Source organism: Macaca nemestrina, chromosome 8 (genome assembly GCF_043159975.1).
Source record: "Macaca nemestrina isolate mMacNem1 chromosome 8, mMacNem.hap1, whole genome shotgun sequence".
Lineage (NCBI taxonomy): Eukaryota > Metazoa > Chordata > Mammalia > Primates > Cercopithecidae > Macaca > Macaca nemestrina.
This window is the reverse complement of record NC_092132.1, coordinates 24912164-24929541: the sequence shown is the minus strand read 5'-3', so window position 1 is coordinate 24929541 and position 17378 is coordinate 24912164. Positions and strand designations below refer to the sequence as shown.

The window sequence follows — 17378 nt, the reverse complement described above, 5'->3', positions numbered from 1 at the left end:
TATACCGCCTCCATGTTTTGGCCCATCTTCTCCCTTAAGCCAGAATTAAGTCATAATTTTTCCTCAAAATTGCCTGGGAGGAAAGGAAGTAATATTTATTCAATATCTTCTACTTTCAAAGCACTGAGCTAGGCATTTTATAGTCACTTTTAACACTCAAAGTCTCACAACTATCGTGTTGGGTAAAGCTAATGTACTCCCTCTGCCTGCCACTTTTTACTATTTAATAATGTTTAATGAGAAAACAGAGTCAGAGGTTAAACAACTCAGCTAAAATGATATGTCTAATAAGTGGTAAAGTTAAGCTTCAAATACAACTCTAGTAAAACTTCAAAGGCAGATCTTACATGTCTACTACAACCAGATGGCAAAAAGTGGTAGTTATAATGCCATAAGGAGGCAATGATATCACTCACTAATCAATTACGTATTCTTTTCTGCTTAATTCTAAGATCTCAGAAGTCCTTCTCAGCAAACCACTGACAGGTTACAGTTATTTGCCATCTTTGTACTTCCCCATGTATCAACTCCTTGGTTAGGGATTCAGGGAGACCTAGAGTATAGGATAACTTTTTGTAGCCTTATTTACCAGTTTTTCCAACACTACTGTCTGTGCCAAGTAAGCCATGCTATTTAGGTTGGTGCAAAAGTAATTGCAGTTTTTGCAACTGAAATAACGAACTCTACTTTGTTCTAGCATTTGTATAATTTTTTTGGTCCTAGATCCCTGCTGCAGACTCTTTAATTATAGATCCCTCATATAGAGTTGCCAGACACAGTAAGTGTTTATGAAAATCCCTAGTGTTCGTTTTTAACCATGTTTGAAATATTCAGATTCTATGCAAGGGCAGATTCAGATAGAGACACCAATTTGCTTGCTGGGAGTCTCCAGCTCTTTTAAAATTTACTTTATAACCCTTTTCCATTGATGAACAAATCCACTTGCTATGTATTACATACTTACTAATGCCATGTATCATTCTTGATGCTGGGGATATAGCAATGAATGTAACTGAAAAACTTCTTTTTATTTTTTTAAACTTTTATTTTAGGTTCAGGGGTAAATGTACAGGTGTGTTATACAGGTAAATTGCATGTCGGGGGGTTGAATATACAGATTATTTTGTCACCGAGGCAATAAGCAGAGTACCCAATAGGTAGTTTTTTGATCCTCACCCTCCTCCCACTCTCCACCCTCAAGTAGTTGTCTATTGTTCCCTTTGTGCCCATGAGTACCCAATGTTTAACTCCCACTTATAAGTGAGAACATGCAGTATTTGGTTTTCTGTTCCTGTGTTAGTTTACTTAGGATAATGGCCTCCAGCTCCATCCATGTTGCTGCAAAGGACATGATCTCATTTTTTAATGACTCTACAGTGTTCTATGGTGTATATGTACCACATTTTCTTTATCCAGTCTACCACTGATGGACACTTACGTTGATGCCATATCTTTGCTATTATGAATAGTGCTAAAATGAACTGTACATGCTTTAAGTTCTTTCAGAAATCACCTAATTGCTTTCTAGAATGACTGAACTAATTTGCACTCCCACCAGCAGTGTATAAGCATGGCCTTTTCTCCTTGGCCTTGCCAACGTCTATTATTTTTTGACCTTTTAGTGATAGCCATTCTGACTGGTGTGAGATGGTATCTCATTGTGGTTTTGACTTACATTTCTCTAATCATTAGCGATATGGGCATTTTTTCATTTGCTTGTCGACTGTATGTATGTCTTCTTTTGAAAAGTGTCTCTTTATGTATGTCCTTTGCTCACTTTTTAATGGGGTGGTTTTTTGCTTGTAAATTTAAGTTCCTTACAGAGAAATTCTTGTTAATAAATCTTATGCTCTAGTGGAAAAGCCAGATAATAAACAAACAAATAAATGAATATGCAATATGCCAGGAGCTGATGAACATGGGAGGATAAAGAGTAATAGAGTGGAGGGATTATTAATTGGTACAGGTTTTTCATCAACTTAATTTTCACTTCTCTGGGATAATGTCCAAGAGAAATGAAACTGCTGTGCTATATAGTAAGTTCATGTTTAGTTTTAGAAGAAACTGCCATATTCTTTTCCAGAGTTGCTGTACCATGTTACATTTCTACCAGCAATGCATCAGTAATCCAGTTTCTATGCATCCTCATCGGCACTTGTCACTATTTTTTATATTAGCTATTTTGATAGTTGTGTAGTATTATCTCGCTGTGGTTTTAATTTGCATTTCCCTAATGGCTACTTATATTGAACATCTTTTCATGTACTTATCTGCCATCTGTTCATGTATTCTGCCCATAGTCTAATTAGATTGTTTGATTTTACTGTTGAGTTTTGAAAGTTCTTTATATATTTTAGATATGACTTTTGTTGATGATGTAGTTTGCAAATATTTTCTTCCAGTCTGTAGCTTGTTTTTTTCCCCTTTATAGGGTTGAATCCTTCCTTACAAGCTGTTTGCTTTAGCATAGTGGTTTTTAAAGTGCAGGTGATTCAGTCTTAGGCTTCTAAAAGGTGACTCAAGGCACAAGGATCTAGGTTCTTCTTCCTTCAACTAGGACAGTACTGCTTTTATTTATTGGGTTTCCTTGAAGATTTAGTTTGAGAAATGTTTGAAAAATAGCTATTCTGAATTAGTGATAAACAACAAAGTTTGGCTTTGGCCTTTATGTTTGTTTCTAAGTTTGGAAGGACAAATGTCCCAATGGCTACTTCAGTGTTATTTTTGGCATCCCTGAACCTGTGCACAGCCAAGGTGATGAATGATCATATAGGTTACCATAAAATCTGCTGAATGTATAGATACTGTAACACGAACAAGGCATACTGTTTAATTTATTGACAATATCGATATAGTCACTTCCAAAGGAGATACGTATTCTAGATATAACCTGAAGCAAAAATCTACTTCAGTGCTCTGTAGGATGATATTCTAGGAGTGAGGTGAAGTATAAATGTACAATTTAGAATGCAAAATTAAAATGCTGTGATATTAACATTTCAATTACATTTATACATTTAACTGAATAGTAAGAGAAAAATACGTTAGCTAAGCAACTTTAAGAAGAGAATCATAAACTTACAAGGCAGAATACTACAGATTAGATTTAGATCATAAATCTGATCTCTGCTGAATTGTTTGGTATGTTAGCATTCATAACATTAATCTTTATAAACTGAGTGCAACTTTTATTTCATTCAATGCAGAACAGAAATATTTTAACATAATCTAATTTTAGCAAAGCTAAAGAAAGGTTTTCCTCTGCTTCCTTTAAATACTCCTATAGTCCTCCTCAATGAATTAATCAGTTGGCAGTGAAAGGAGTAGAATCCTCATAAAGAATAAGTCATACTCCACTAATCACCACACATAACCTTTCTTTTCATTTATCAGAAACATGTTCAGAAAGTTCCCAAGTCCCAAATTCAAGAGGGCAGCTCTAATTAGAAGGAGGGATTCCTTTACTAGCTCCACATCCTTTCTACCTTAACCCACATTTTCCATAAAAAATAACCTTATAATGAAAAGTCAATTTCCACAACACTTCACGAACATCCATTTCACAAATAAGGTAGTTTAAATATTGTATACATTATGTTTGGATACATTATTTGTTAATTTTTATAATCATTCCTAGAACAATGATCATCATTTGTAATATTATTAACTGTAGGTCAATTTTCAAAAAAATATATTTACAGTGATTATGAGCCCATAATATCTGCTCAATAAATGTTTATTAAACCACTAAATGTTAGAATGAACTCTTAAAACACAACATATTTATAAATTGAAAATTGCTTGCAATTTAAGTTTTGATTTTAGTGATATCTTGTGGACACAAGAAGTTTTGCTAATATATTACATATTAAATACAGCGAAACATGCCCAGGCAAGGTGGCTCATATGTGTAATTCCAGCACTTTGTGAGGCTGAGGTGAGTGGATCGCTTGAGTTCAGGAGTTTAAGACCAGCTTGTGCAACATTGTGAAACCCTGTCTCTACAAAAACTACAAAAAACTTAGCTGGATATGATGGTGCACGCCTATAGTCCCAGCTACCTGGGAGGCTCAGAAGGTGGAGGTTGCAGTGAGCTGTGATGGCTCCATTGCACTGCAGCCTGAGTGGCAGAGTAAGACCCTGTCTCAAAACACATAGTGAAACAAAAATGCAATTCAGTCTTTAAAAATAAGTTTCTACTTTCACAGAAACCTAACAGGCAGCCACAACAGCTCTTCTGGTATCCTAGCAGAATGCCTATTCATCCATATCTAAGGTACACTTTCGCAATGACGACCTGGTAATAAGGAAGCAGAACTTTGAGTGGACAGATAGTGCTATATTTGGAGATGGAAATTAGGTGACTGCTACTAATTGCACTTTTCTTCAAATTTTGTATTATTTGCATTTCTGCAGAGACAACCTAAGAGATCTCATTTATTATCTGCCTCATTATTATTGCTAAGGAAAAAAGCAGCAGGAATACTCAATACAAGTGGTTAAGTATCACCAGAGTGAAGTGGAATGGGGAATTTCCTACATGAGAAACAGGTGCCTAAGTTCTAGTCCCAGTTGTACTATAATATAGCTGAATAGCAATGAAATCCTGATTTTAGTTTACTCGACTGTCAATGAAGAGATGAGGTGGTTAAACAAAATATCTAAAGTTCTAAGGAATTAAACAACTATATGAATTGGTAATTCTCTATTTTTCTGGTCTGCCAAAAAAGATTTTTAAAGTAAACAGGTTTATAAGTTAAAGTGTAGGTCTCCTGATCACTTTTTACTTTCAAAATACAGTTGACCTCATTATTCATAGATTCCATATTTACAAATTTGCCTACTTGTTAAAATTTGTTACCCAAAAATCAATACTCATAGTGCTTTTGCAGTCATTGATGGACATGCTCAGAATGGAAATAAATTTGTGTTATTTGATGCACATGTTCCCATCTGAGGCTGAATAAGGCGATGCTCTGCCTTCTTTCACCTTTCATAAAATAAAAAAAGCATCCTTTTCATTTTCTATGTAGTGCTAGTTTCTGGCATCTGTGGACTTTTCTTAGTGATTTCACTGTTTAAAATATCCCCCAAGCTTGGTATACTGAGTGCATTTAGTGTTCCTAAATGTAAGAAGGCTGTGTTGTTGCCTTATAGAGATAATATGTGTGTTAGATAAGCTTGTTATACTGCTGTTGGTCACAAGTTCAGTGTTAAGATGTCTTTAAACAGAAACACACATAAAACAAAGTTATGTACTGATTGGTTGATGAAAATGCTGTGACCAGAGGTTCAGAGGAATCTAACTCCGTATCTCTCCCAGAAGCAATGGTTCCGTATTCACTAACCCAGTGTTCACAGGATAACTACAGGGAACAAGAACTGACTACTCACAAAACATCTGTTTGAAAGTGTCATTCCACAAACGATTTCTGGCAAGCATCTATGATGGGCCAGACATTGTACTGGGGGGTGCTTGAAAAACAAAGATTAACAAGACAAAACCTCAGATTCATATTATATACTCACAGATTTCAGAGTGTGGGTTTATTTTGATCTCACTGAAATTTTCATTAGGTAGAGAAAAAAGGTTAGAGCAGCATACATCTTTGCTCTTGCCCAAATCAAATCATTTGGAATACCCTTCCTCTTAGCTCCACAGATCCAAAAATCTGACTTAGCTTCAACGCCAGAGCCCTGACTAAAAGTATTTTCTTCATTTTCACAACTGGAATTCATAAATGCAAGCGCATTCACTTAACAAACATTTCTTACATTCCAATTATGTGTCAAGCACTATTACAGGTACTAGGGACACAGCTGTGTACAAAATAGGCAACATTTTTTGTGCTCTGGGAACTTAGTCTAGTGAAGGAAGGTACATAATAAACAGATACTTACATAACATTTCAGGTGATACATGAACACTATTTTTTTTTTAAAGCAAGGAAAAGGTATACAGAGTGAAAGGGTGAGCAGAGGAATCAGGGAAGGCCTCTCTCTGAATATAAATGCCTGAGCAGAAATCTGAAATACGTGAAGAAATAAGCTATGCAGATATCTGATAAAGAATATCTAGGCAGAGGGAACAGAGTGTGAAAAGGGCCTAAGGGCTGGGCGTGGTAGCTCACGCCTGTAATCCCAGCACTTTTGGAGGCCAAGGTGGATGGATCACTTGCAGTCAGGAGTTCGACACCAGCCTGGCAACATGGTGAAACCCCGTCTCTACTAAAAATACAAACTTAGTTGGGTGTGATAGCATATGCCTGTAATCCCAGCTTCTCGGGAGGCTGAGGCAGGAGAAATGCTTGAATCCAGGAGGCAGAGGTTGCAGTGAGCCAAGATCGGGTCACTGCACTCTAGCCTGGGCAACAAAGTGAGACTCTGTCTCAAAAAAAAAAAAAAAAGGGCATAAGGCAAAAATGTGCTTGGCAGGCAAGTTAATGGAACAGCACAGGCCTGAGTGGATTGACATAAATAATTAATTAAATAGTAAATAAATAAATAAAGGAAAGAAAGTCAGAAAGTTAACAGGGACCATATTATTTAAGTTCTTGTAGGACACACAGAAATTTCATTTGGAGAAGATAACTGTAGTTGATCTATGGAGAAAAAATTACATGAAAGCAATGGCAGAAGAAAAGAGATCACAGTGAGACAGTTTTTGGAATAAAACAGGATAGAGTACAGCAGTTTAAAATCAGAGTAGAGGGAGAGATGATGAGAGGTGCCAGAGTTCAGATATACTTTTTTCTAATATATTTTTAAATATGTGTGTGTGTGTGTATATATATGTTTTATTTTTTATTTTTTTGGTTGAACAAAGAGGAGTTGCAGATAAGACAATGCCTTCAAACCAGAGCAACAAAAAGAATAGTGATGCTATTAATTGAGATGGAAAACTGGGAAGGAACATGTTGGTTTGGGTGAAGTAGACAAGAAGCAAGACATCTCCAAATGGACTTATTCATTGGAGATGTCTACTAGACACCAGAAAAATTTGCTTAATAGAAATTTGTATATGTGAGTCTAGGATACAGGGAAGGGGTCAAAACTGGAGATTTAAATTTGGGAGGCATTAACATATAGATGATTTTTAGATACATGAGACATAATGCAATCATCTAAAGCATGGGGCCTTAGGCACTTCAAGGATTGGGCCCTGAGGCACTTCCAATTTTTGGTGAGAAGAGCATTGGAGAGTTTAGAAAGCTGAGGATAGCCAAGGGTACTAAGAAAGGGAGAAGAAACAGGGAAACAAGTGAATCCAGGGAAACAAGTGAAGAATGTGTTTCAAGAAGAAAGTTCTCTAGATGAAAATTAGCCTGGACTCCTCAGAAGCTTGAGAAGAAAATAAAAGAAGGATTATTCTAGATTAAGAGACTAAAGGAGCATAACAACCAAAGACAATACATAAACCTAGGTTGCATCCTGGTTCAAAAAAATAATAGCTATTAGAAACATACTTGGGACAACCAGAGAAATTTAAAAATGCACTGAACATTAGACCATCTAATTAAAGTACTGTTTCTTTTCTTTTTTTTTTTGAGACGGAGTCTCGCTCTGTTGCCCAGCCCAGGCTGGAGTGCAGTGGCGCGATCTCGGCTCACTGCAAGCTCCGCCTCCCGGGTTCCTGCCTCAGCCTCCCGAGTAGCTGGGACTACAGGCGCCCACAACCGCGCGCGGCTAATTTTTTTTTTTTTTTTTTTTTTGTATTTTTAGTAGAGACGGGGTTTCACCGTGGTCTCGATCTCCTGACCTTGTGATCCGCCCGCCTCGGCCTCCCAAAGTGCTGGGATTACAGGCGTGAGCCACCGCGCCCGGCCAAAGTACTGTTTATTTTCTTACGTGTGTCAATGGCATTTTGGTTACATAGAGAGTATCTTTATTTTTAGGAGATGTACGCTGAAGTATTTTGGGTGAATTATAATGGCATCTGCAACGTAGTTTCAAATGGTTTAATAAAAAATATATGATAAAATGTTAACAACTGTATTTAGGTGGAGAGTATAAAGAAATTCATTGTACTATTCTTTGGCCTTTTCTGATAGTTTGAAACCTTTTATAAAAAAAGTAAGGAAAAAGCAAAGGACAAACAACTCAGTGGAAGAATTTGCAAAAGACATGCACAGACATTTCACAGAAGAGGAAGCTATAAATGCCAATAAATGAAAAGATACTCAGCCAGCCGTATTTGTCATCAGGAAAATGCAAATTGAAATCACAAAGCAAGCATTTTACATCTATCGGAATAGTCAAAATTAAGAAGAATGAACATATCAAGTGTTATTGAAGATGAGGAGTAATGGAAACTCTTGCATGCTACTGGCATGATAAAGACTCAATAATTTCTATGCACCTTAAAACCCAGTAATTCCTGTCCTTTGGGCATACCTTGGAAAAATTCTTCCATGTGTACTAGGAAAATGGCACAAGAATATTGATAGCAACATTAATGTAATATAACATAATGGCAAAAAAACTGGAAACAAACCAATGCTGAGTGTATTCATTTCACCATTATAATTGTTACTATGGATAATTTCCTATAAAATATCACATATTTTTATATACACATCTTTGTATGTTTAATATATTGCACAATAAAAGCTAAATAAAAATGTGATCAATTGCAGCAAATGCTGTTGACAAGTCAACCGGTATGAGGACTAAAAACTGACATCTGGATCTGGCCATGAAGTGCTGGGGTAAATGAGGTCTATCAAAAACTATCTGTAAGCAGAAATCTTCTAGAATGAAAACAACTTTTTATTTTGGAAAAAGGATACAGAAAAGCAAGTCTATTAATCTTATTAGTGAAAATAAGCTTCCCATACCTAGCTAGCACCATATATTTTTCTAGGGGAAATGATTTTTTTAGAAGAGAGGACAAAATTATTTCCCTTAAAAACTCTTCATATGCACGTCATCATGTGAAAGGACACATATAAAAGTGAAAGTTTAAGTCATGGGGCAATTCAGGTTATTTCTGAGTGTTAAAAGAAGGACTATTAATAATTTTGCTGGGCAGTGGCATAAAATATGCTTGTTCCGGGTAAACTGATCCATATAGTTTTCCTGTTAATAAGCCAAATTCAGTTTAGGGCGCCCATATGGTTTCAGCAAGAATGGAATACAGGATCCTCAGGAAAAATAAAAAGGGTCCTTAAACTCAGCCCTGTCAAACTTCACCAAGATTCTACTCCGGCATGAAAACTACAGTGGTTAATGACACGTCTAAAATAATACTTACTCAGTGCATGGTACACAGGTTTATGTAATCCCTGAAGTCTTATTGATGCCATAGCGGCAAGTTTGCCAGGTGGCTGCATTTTCCCATCTAAGAGATACCATATTCTAGCAAAAGTGGCCCATTGCTTGGAAAAAAAAAAAAAAAAGAGGAAAAAATAAAGATAATTGTCATTAAAATGGAAATACAGTAATTAAATTAATTATATAATATCACATGTTTTCTACAATTAATGTCAATTTCTTTGAAAAATAACTCTATTGCTAAAGAATTTTTGTTTTCATTTCTATTTCTGGAAAAGGGTTTTTTTTTTTCTAATCATTCTGCAAAGACAAACACAGTAATTATTCCTGCCTGGTTTCCTGTTAGCAATATGACTTATGTTTTGCTATAAATATCCCAAAGATATATTTCCCTTTACATTATGACCTTTTTTTTTTTTTTTTGTATAACACATAATAGAATCTGGAGGGGTAATGAGAAGCTTGTAGGAAAGTAGAAGCTGTTTATGAAGGTCTTCAAAAACATTTATAGATTAGTAGGTACATTATATTGAAAGCTGAGTGGCCAATTGGAAACTGAAGACGATTCGGAAGTTCAGTTCCTGGGGAGAGGAAAATAGAACAGTGTAGTCGGGAAAGTACAGATGGATGATGTGGAATAAATTTCAACTTTAAAAAGTTGCCTCAAATAGTTATCTTTAGGTTACCTCAGGAATAGACCATTGTTTTTACAGTCGTCATCAATGTATTCAAATTCTTAAAAATTCTAGGCCAGAAAGATCTCCACCAGATGCTTTCGCTATGCATATACACAAGAGGCTAAACAATGCTGGAAAAATAAAACGAGGCTAGCTGGTTTTATTTTAAATTTACTTATCACAACCTCAAACTAATCTACATATAAGAAAAAGGCCAGTTTTTGTCCCCATCCATTGTAGACAAATAGTTTGATACTTTGACAGAAAAAAAAACCCAAAAAACTTTAATGAAAAAAATACAAATGCTGGACGATGTCAAAGTGCTAAAAAAGTTTTTAAAAGTTTTATTTTACTTCCTGTATTTATCTCATCACAGACAGGCAACAAACAGTCCACGGAAGGAACCACACTTGGAACGGCACTGGGTTAGAGTCATCTTAGACCCATATAACCCAAACTAACTCCTATTCTTCCACCTGAAACCTGGTTCAATCTCAGCCTTCCCTATCTCAGTTGATGACACACCCTCCAGTTGTACAAACCAAAAATCCTTGGGGTAATCCTTGTTTCTTCTTTTGCTGTTGGCCTATATTCAATCTTCAGGAAGTCCTATTGACTCCACCTTCAAACAAAACCTGACCGCTTTCAATACACTCCACAGGATTTCCAGCGTGGTCTCTGCACCATCACGTCTCGCCTGGATTACTGTAATACCCTCCAAACATATTCTTTGCTTCTGTCCTCTACTAACCTCTATTTCTGAACAGTCTATTCTCAACCCAGCAGTCAGAGTGCTCCTTTTGACACCAGGTCAGATCACGTTACTCCTTGGATCAAACCCTCCAAAGTCCCCATTTTACTCAGTAAAAAACCAAAATATTACAACGGCCTACAGTGTCCTATGTGATCCACCTTATTACCTCTCCGACCTGCTCTCCTAATCCTCTTTCCCCCGCCCCACTCCCCAAAAAAAGGGCAGATTGAAAAGAGTAACAAACGAACGACATTAAGTGCTTGCCAGACTGACGACCCTCTTGTGCTTTCCCAAGGCACCTTAGCCGAGGGTCTCGGCTTCCCTGTCGCCCCAGCTTCACTACTTAATCTGCCGGAACCAACGCTCTCCTTCTGCCAGTATAATGAACCCCATCAAGCCATAAGAGTCCGAGCTCACCTGGGGCGCCCTAGAGAAACTAGACATGTTTCCCCACTAGCAAGACCGTCAGTCCTTCTCTTAGTAGCCAAGCCGGGTGACGCAGCCTTACTGGCCCGGCGGGAAACGCTAACATCCAAGCAGGACAGTTCCTAACCCGTCCAGCACTTGTCGGCTTCTCCCTCTTCCTCGAGTTTCCTCCAGTCTTCCCCACGGCAGCAATTTCGTCATGAAAGGAGCAGATAATGCAGTTATTTAGGGAGTAACTCCCGAAAATAACTCGTTTGCTGGAAAACTGCGGAAACCCGACGGAGGACACAATTTCCAGCCGACCTAAATGAAGGGAACAGGAAGTGCGTCATAGCGCGCGTCTGTTTGGATGTGGGAGCCGATACCTAAAATTGGGGGGTGATCTCTGAGGAGATGGATCGGTACCTGCTGCTGGTGATCTGGGGGGAAGGAAAATTCCCGTCGGCGGCCAGTAGGGAGGCAGAACATGGGCCAGAGGTGTCGTCGGGTGAGGGTACTGAGAAGCAGCCGGGTAAGCGCTGGGATGAGAAAGGGCGGGAACGGCTTGTGGAGCGGGGAAGAAGTTTGAGTTTGTGATAAAGTTCTGCTGGAGAGGGATCAATATGTAGTTGTCCCACGAAGCTGGGACTCTATCTGGGATAGAGTTAATGAGGGCTGCAAAAATAGCATCTTCATGGAAAAACAGGGACAAATTTGTGGATGCAAGATTCCAGCCCTTAAAAGTTCTTGGCATAGTAAATATTTAACTTAATAAATTTTCTATGCCTTAGTAATGGAATTTCCTGGTTTTTGGATATATATATATATATATATATATATATATATATATATATATGCATTTATTATTTCTGCCCCTGTGTTTCACATGCAGATAATACAGACAGGAACAAGATGGACAAATATCTTGCTGTACTAGAATTTACGTCTAATGGGAGGAGATATCCCACATATAAACTAAGTTTTAAAAACAAATGATGAATTTTAAATGATTTTAATTGTTTGCGATTGCACTGCTTTTTGGTGCACCCGTCTAGATTCAATATTGCATTCTATGTATTCATTTGTTTCGATCGAACAAGCATTTTGAGGAGTAGATGTATGTGGTTGTGTATAAGATATTGTGACAGAATTTCCCTTCTCTTTAAAGTTATTCTTTTGAGAGGAATTTTGCATTTGTGCTAACTGGCTGGCATGTACAGATCGGGAGCCTTTTCTATTTTCTCTGCTTGCTTTAGATTTACTGTATTAAAACTTGAACAGATCTTGAGTAGCGTGTAGTACTTTTATGTACAACGTACTGGTCTTGACAGCCTCTGATGGTGAAACTGGAGTAAGTTAGATTATGTAAGTCGGAGCCGTTTGACTTATTCTGTCTTTTCTTTTTCAGACTTCACAGCAGCAAATGTTTATCACCTCTTGAAAAGAAGCATTAGTGCTTCAATTAATCCAGAAGATAGTACTTTCCCTGGCAAGTATAATAAAGTCTTTTCTCTGGCACAGCATTTGTACTGGAAATTAACTTAATTAATTTGGACCCTTAGGAATACAAGGAAATACTTCTTTACTGTGTACAAGGCACTGAGTTACAGAGGTAACTAAAGGAGTACAAAACTGAAAAATAGATTACTCCTTTCTTCTTGATGCTTGAGTATAATAAAGTTATGAAAAGTATTCTAGGTTCTCAGCTTGAGTTTTGCTTCTTTTATGAAATTTTCTTGCCTATCTTAGTTCTGTATAAGTAAGGGGAATGTGGCTTTATAAGGATGGTTTTATCCTAAGTAAAAATATGTAAATAATGCTCCCACACTGATTTCCTTACCATTTATTTATTTTTGTTCTTAGCTGTTACTGATTCTCTTAACAGTACTTAATAATTACTAAACACAATCACTTCTTATCTGCTTTGACTTTTTGAAGTATTTTGCTTTTTTGACCAACCTTTACTTTGTAAAAATCTTTCCTCCTTTAGCTTCTATTGGCATTATACAAATGCATTTACTGACTTTGATAGTTATCTTTTTTTTTTATTCCCTCTTCTTGTCCTTTACTGGAGAATGTCCATTAAACGTTCTAAAAATCGATATGTGAAAACAGACCAATACCTAAAAACTGAAGGAAGTTTCTGTCGATGCAAGGAAGGGTCTGCTCCTTTTGATAAATTTGTAGTTCCTGTGACTGTACAATCTGCACCTTTCTCTTCTTTCATTAGAGAACTTCTTGTCTCTTGGTGTCAGCTAATACCGTTGGGGAATGATTTCTATGTGTACGTTGCCCTAGCATGTTTTCCAAGGCCTAGGAGTACTCATTAATTTTCAAGTTGGTATAATTTTAGTCAATACTACTATTATTGCAGGAAAGATTTTCTTTCATTTGCACCTCAGATGTATATGTAAAAGAGCTCTTGGGAGTATTCTAGGGGTTCTTATGATAAATTTTACTTTCCGCTTGTGTATTTAGGAGTTTCTTATACACACGGTCCTTGTTTTGGGTGGTAGTGTGGTACTTTATAATTGATTGTGCAAAGCAATCTTAATATAATAATCAGTGAGAAAAATTAGAATTGTCCCATGACCTTTAATATCTTTTGTCAAAACATTAAAAATTCTCTTACTGTTATAAAATTTTAGGGAAGCAAAAAAATAGTAAAAATAAAATTTATTTTGTACACTGTAATTTAAAACCTTAGAAACATTGAGAATTAAAGTGTTTTATTTCTTTGTAAAAGCCTTATCAAGAGTAGTTTGAACAGTGCTTGCCACCTTCGCATCATCACGTAACTTACGATACAGAATGAATATCTTTTATTGGCGAATTATCATATTCCAGTTGTATCAACTTCCAATGTTTTATTCTTCAATTTTTTTTTTTCTTTTTTTGAGACAGAGTCCCACTTTGTTGCTCAGGCTGGAGTCCAGTGACCCAATCATGGTTTACTGCAGCCTCAACCTCTCCAGCTCAAGTGATCCTCCTATCTTAGCCTCCTGAGTAGCAGGGATTGTAGGCATGAGCCACCACACCTGGCTAATTTTTTAACTTTTTGTAGAGGCAGGGTTTCATTATGTTGCCCAGGCTGGTCTTGAACACCTGGGCTCAAGTAATCCACCTGTGTTGGCCTCCCAAAGTGCTGGGATTACAGATGTGAGCCACTGTGCCCAACCTGGACTTTCACTATTGTGAAATATGTCTGAGCTCCTTTAATGTTAAGGTTTTTGCTAGCATCATTTTCTCTGGGACATCTTCACCTTTTTCATCAAAAGGTGTTTGTCACAGCAGTATTTTTAGAATTCTATTTACATTAGTTTGAAGATCGCTTTCAGTGTTAGCACTTTTTATTTCCTTGGTGTTTCTTTATCTCTCTCTTTTTAAAAAATTCCCTCATCCATTTATCCACTTTTCTAAAATATCACATGGATTTACACTGGGAAACTGGGAGGCAACACAATTACATCCTTTGCTACCTGTATGTGAACTGACTGGCACTTGTGCAGTAACCAATCAGTGACATACTTTAAAAGCAGTAACATGATTGGTTACTGATCATGACACACATCTTTTATGTATACAGTGGTTTTGTAGACTGAGAAGCTTGTAATGAAGTCTTAAACTATGCAATTATGGTTAATTAATATACTATGGTAACTGAAATTAAACCAGGTTGTTGGGGAACTGGTGTTATTTAAGCTATAGTAACTGGAATTTGTGCATATCAGAGCCGTGAGAATAGAAACTGCCTGCACTGAATTTCCTGCATACTAGGATTTTTGATTTCAGTAATATGGCAAGTTTGAGGGACGGAAAGTACATTATGATTATAATTGGGATAAGGGTGGAGAAGTAGGCATGGCTATTTAGAGGATTTTGTAAATAGTTTCAAGGTGTTTGGATTTTTTCCTAATGGTAATCAGTAGCCATTAAAAGTGTTAATTAAGGAAGAGACATGATCAGGTCTGTGCTTTTGAAGTATTCTCCCTGAAGTATAGTAGATGGATTAGAGAAAAGTATAGCTATTTCTGTATAGGGGGATTCTGTAGAAGACCAAATGAGGAATGGGAGAGGCAGCCAGGGTGGAGGAAAATGGATAGATCTGAAGGAAATTATGGGGGTGGAATTCACCTACATTAGCGTTGAATTGGTATGATGTAGAAGAAGGGAAGGATGAGAAAAGAATCAAGGGTGACATTAGGTTTCTGGCATGGGTAACAGCATGATGGTGGCATTTAGTGAAAAAGGAGAACCAGATTTGGAGGGAATATGACATGTTCAATTTGGAACCTGTTAATAGTTGCCTGTAAGATGTCAAAGTAAAAAGTAAAAATGTAAAAATGTTTTACATGTTTACAATGTAAAAATAAAAAAGTAAAAATGTTTTATAAAAGTTGGATAAGTGTGTCTGGAACTAAAAATGTAGGAGAGGGCTGGAGATATTCGGTTGTTGCAAAAATAATGGCAAAAAAAAGCAATTATTTTGCACCAGTTAATATAAAGTATAGAACTAATGTATAGATGTCAGGTGAAGCCATGAGAAATGATGGGATTGCTTATGGATAGTAGGAAGAACAGAAAGTCTCAAACTGAATCCCAGTATTTAGAAGAACTGAACACCAGTTTTTAAAAAGAATAAGGAGGAACCAGAAAGATGGGTGCCACAGAAGCCAAGTGTTTTAAAGAGCAAGTAGTCAAATATGTCATCTTTTATTTTTCTCTTATGCTGAGAGGTCAAATAACAACAGCACTAAAAACTGCTAGATTTAGTAACAAGTCAGTTATTGGTGACTTTGATGCGTGTTCTTTCAGTGGCATATTGGAGACAAAAAAACAGATTGAAATGCATGTGGAAGGAAGTGGAAAAGTTGATAAGGAAATGGAGACAGTCAGGTGTGGACAGCACCTTCAGAAGTTTATCTTTGAGGAAGAGCTAAGAAAGTGAAGTAGAGATGAATTTAAAGGGACCCCTTTTTAAAAAAAGAAATACTTTGAGAAACACTTGTGTGTATTTAAATGGCAATGACAAAGAACAGACAGAAGGGAGCAGAGTGAAATGCAGGAAAGATAATCAGTGGACTAGAGAATAGAATCAGTGGTCTCAGGAGGTTTGGGGGGTAACATTGAATTGGAAGGACAGTGCCTCTTACACGTTAAAGGGGAGGAAAGAGGAAAGACTTAATGGGAGTACAAGTTGAGTTGTATGTTTCCTGAGAGGATGTTATTGGAATTATTACCTGATAGTTTCTATTTTGTTAAGGTGGTAGGGGTCTTCTGCTGAGATTGTTGGAAGAAAGTGGTAATAAGAATTTAGCATCTTACCTCGCTTCCTTCCATTAGTTAAGCCTCAGTTACTACTTTTCTTCTTCCTTTTTTGAGTCCAATTTCTATACATAGCTCTAAATTCTTTGTGACTACTTGACACATACCCTGGGGTGACCCTTAATTTTATATCCTCATATAATACTCTGTTCTCCAAGAAGAGCATCTTCCTTATCTTTAGGCTGGGGTTGCTCTTTAACGCCTCTGTCTCTAGTTGGGCTGGACCAACCTGCATGGTCTTTGGAGAAGGAATTGTTTTCACTAAAATGACTTACATGGTTTTGTGTTACTCAGTGGTAATTGAGTAGCTGTATTTTCAATATCTTTATGGTAGATTGTAATCTGTGTGAAATGATGATTAAAATAATAAAAAATAATAATTTGGATTTTGAATTGTGACAAACGAAAACCAAGTATTTATTGTGAGTAAAGAATTTTGCTCTTGAGGTAGATTATTCTATTTGAATTTTTAGCAGAGATTTTTAAAAGATCCACATATATATGTTGGATAATTATGTAATATGTTTCAAAAATATGGTCTCTAAATACGGTATATATGCTGTGTCATCTGCTTATTTATGGTATGCCTTTCTAATAAGAAGTGTGATTTTATTTTCAAGCCTGTTCAGTGGGTGGTATACCTGGTTCCAAGAAGTGGTTCTTTGCAGTGCAGGCAATATATGGATTTTATCAGGTAATATAAATTAAAAAATAGCTATTAGTGAATGTCTTTACTAATATAAATAATTTCATGATCCATTATTTAATACAATCTTTTGATTTATTAGTTTGGTAGTTCTGATTGGCAAGAGATACATTTCGATACAGAAAAAGATAAAATTGAAGATGTTCTTCAAACAAATATCGAAGAATGTTTGAGTGCTGTTGAGTGTTTTGAAGAAGAAGATAGTAATAGCAGGGAATCATTATCCTTGGCTGAGTAT

At 36.6% G+C, this 17378-nt stretch overlaps 2 protein-coding genes across 2 annotated transcripts in view; one reads left to right on the top strand and one right to left on the bottom strand.

Moving 5' to 3' along the window:
* Positions 1–11291, bottom strand: part of LOC105468519 (mitochondrial ribosomal protein L13) — a 50047-nt gene extending 38756 nt beyond the window's left edge. Inside the window, exons 1-2 of the mRNA XM_011718734.3 lie at positions 11122–11291; positions 9254–9377 (exon numbers count right to left, since the gene is read on the bottom strand). Of these exons, the coding sequence (XP_011717036.1) occupies positions 9254–9377; positions 11122–11148 (151 nt within the window). The 5' untranslated portion in view covers positions 11149–11291. The remainder of the gene's footprint in view (positions 1–9253; positions 9378–11121) is intronic.
* Positions 11292–11433: 142 nt separating this feature from the next.
* The window catches only part of MTB (MDM2 binding protein), a 79778-nt gene continuing 73833 nt past the window's right edge, over positions 11434–17378 (top strand). The window contains exons 1-4 of the mRNA XM_011718737.3: positions 11434–11641; positions 12518–12598; positions 17055–17128; positions 17223–17374. Of these exons, the coding sequence (XP_011717039.1) occupies positions 11524–11641; positions 12518–12598; positions 17055–17128; positions 17223–17374 (425 nt within the window). The 5' untranslated portion in view covers positions 11434–11523. The remainder of the gene's footprint in view (positions 11642–12517; positions 12599–17054; positions 17129–17222; positions 17375–17378) is intronic.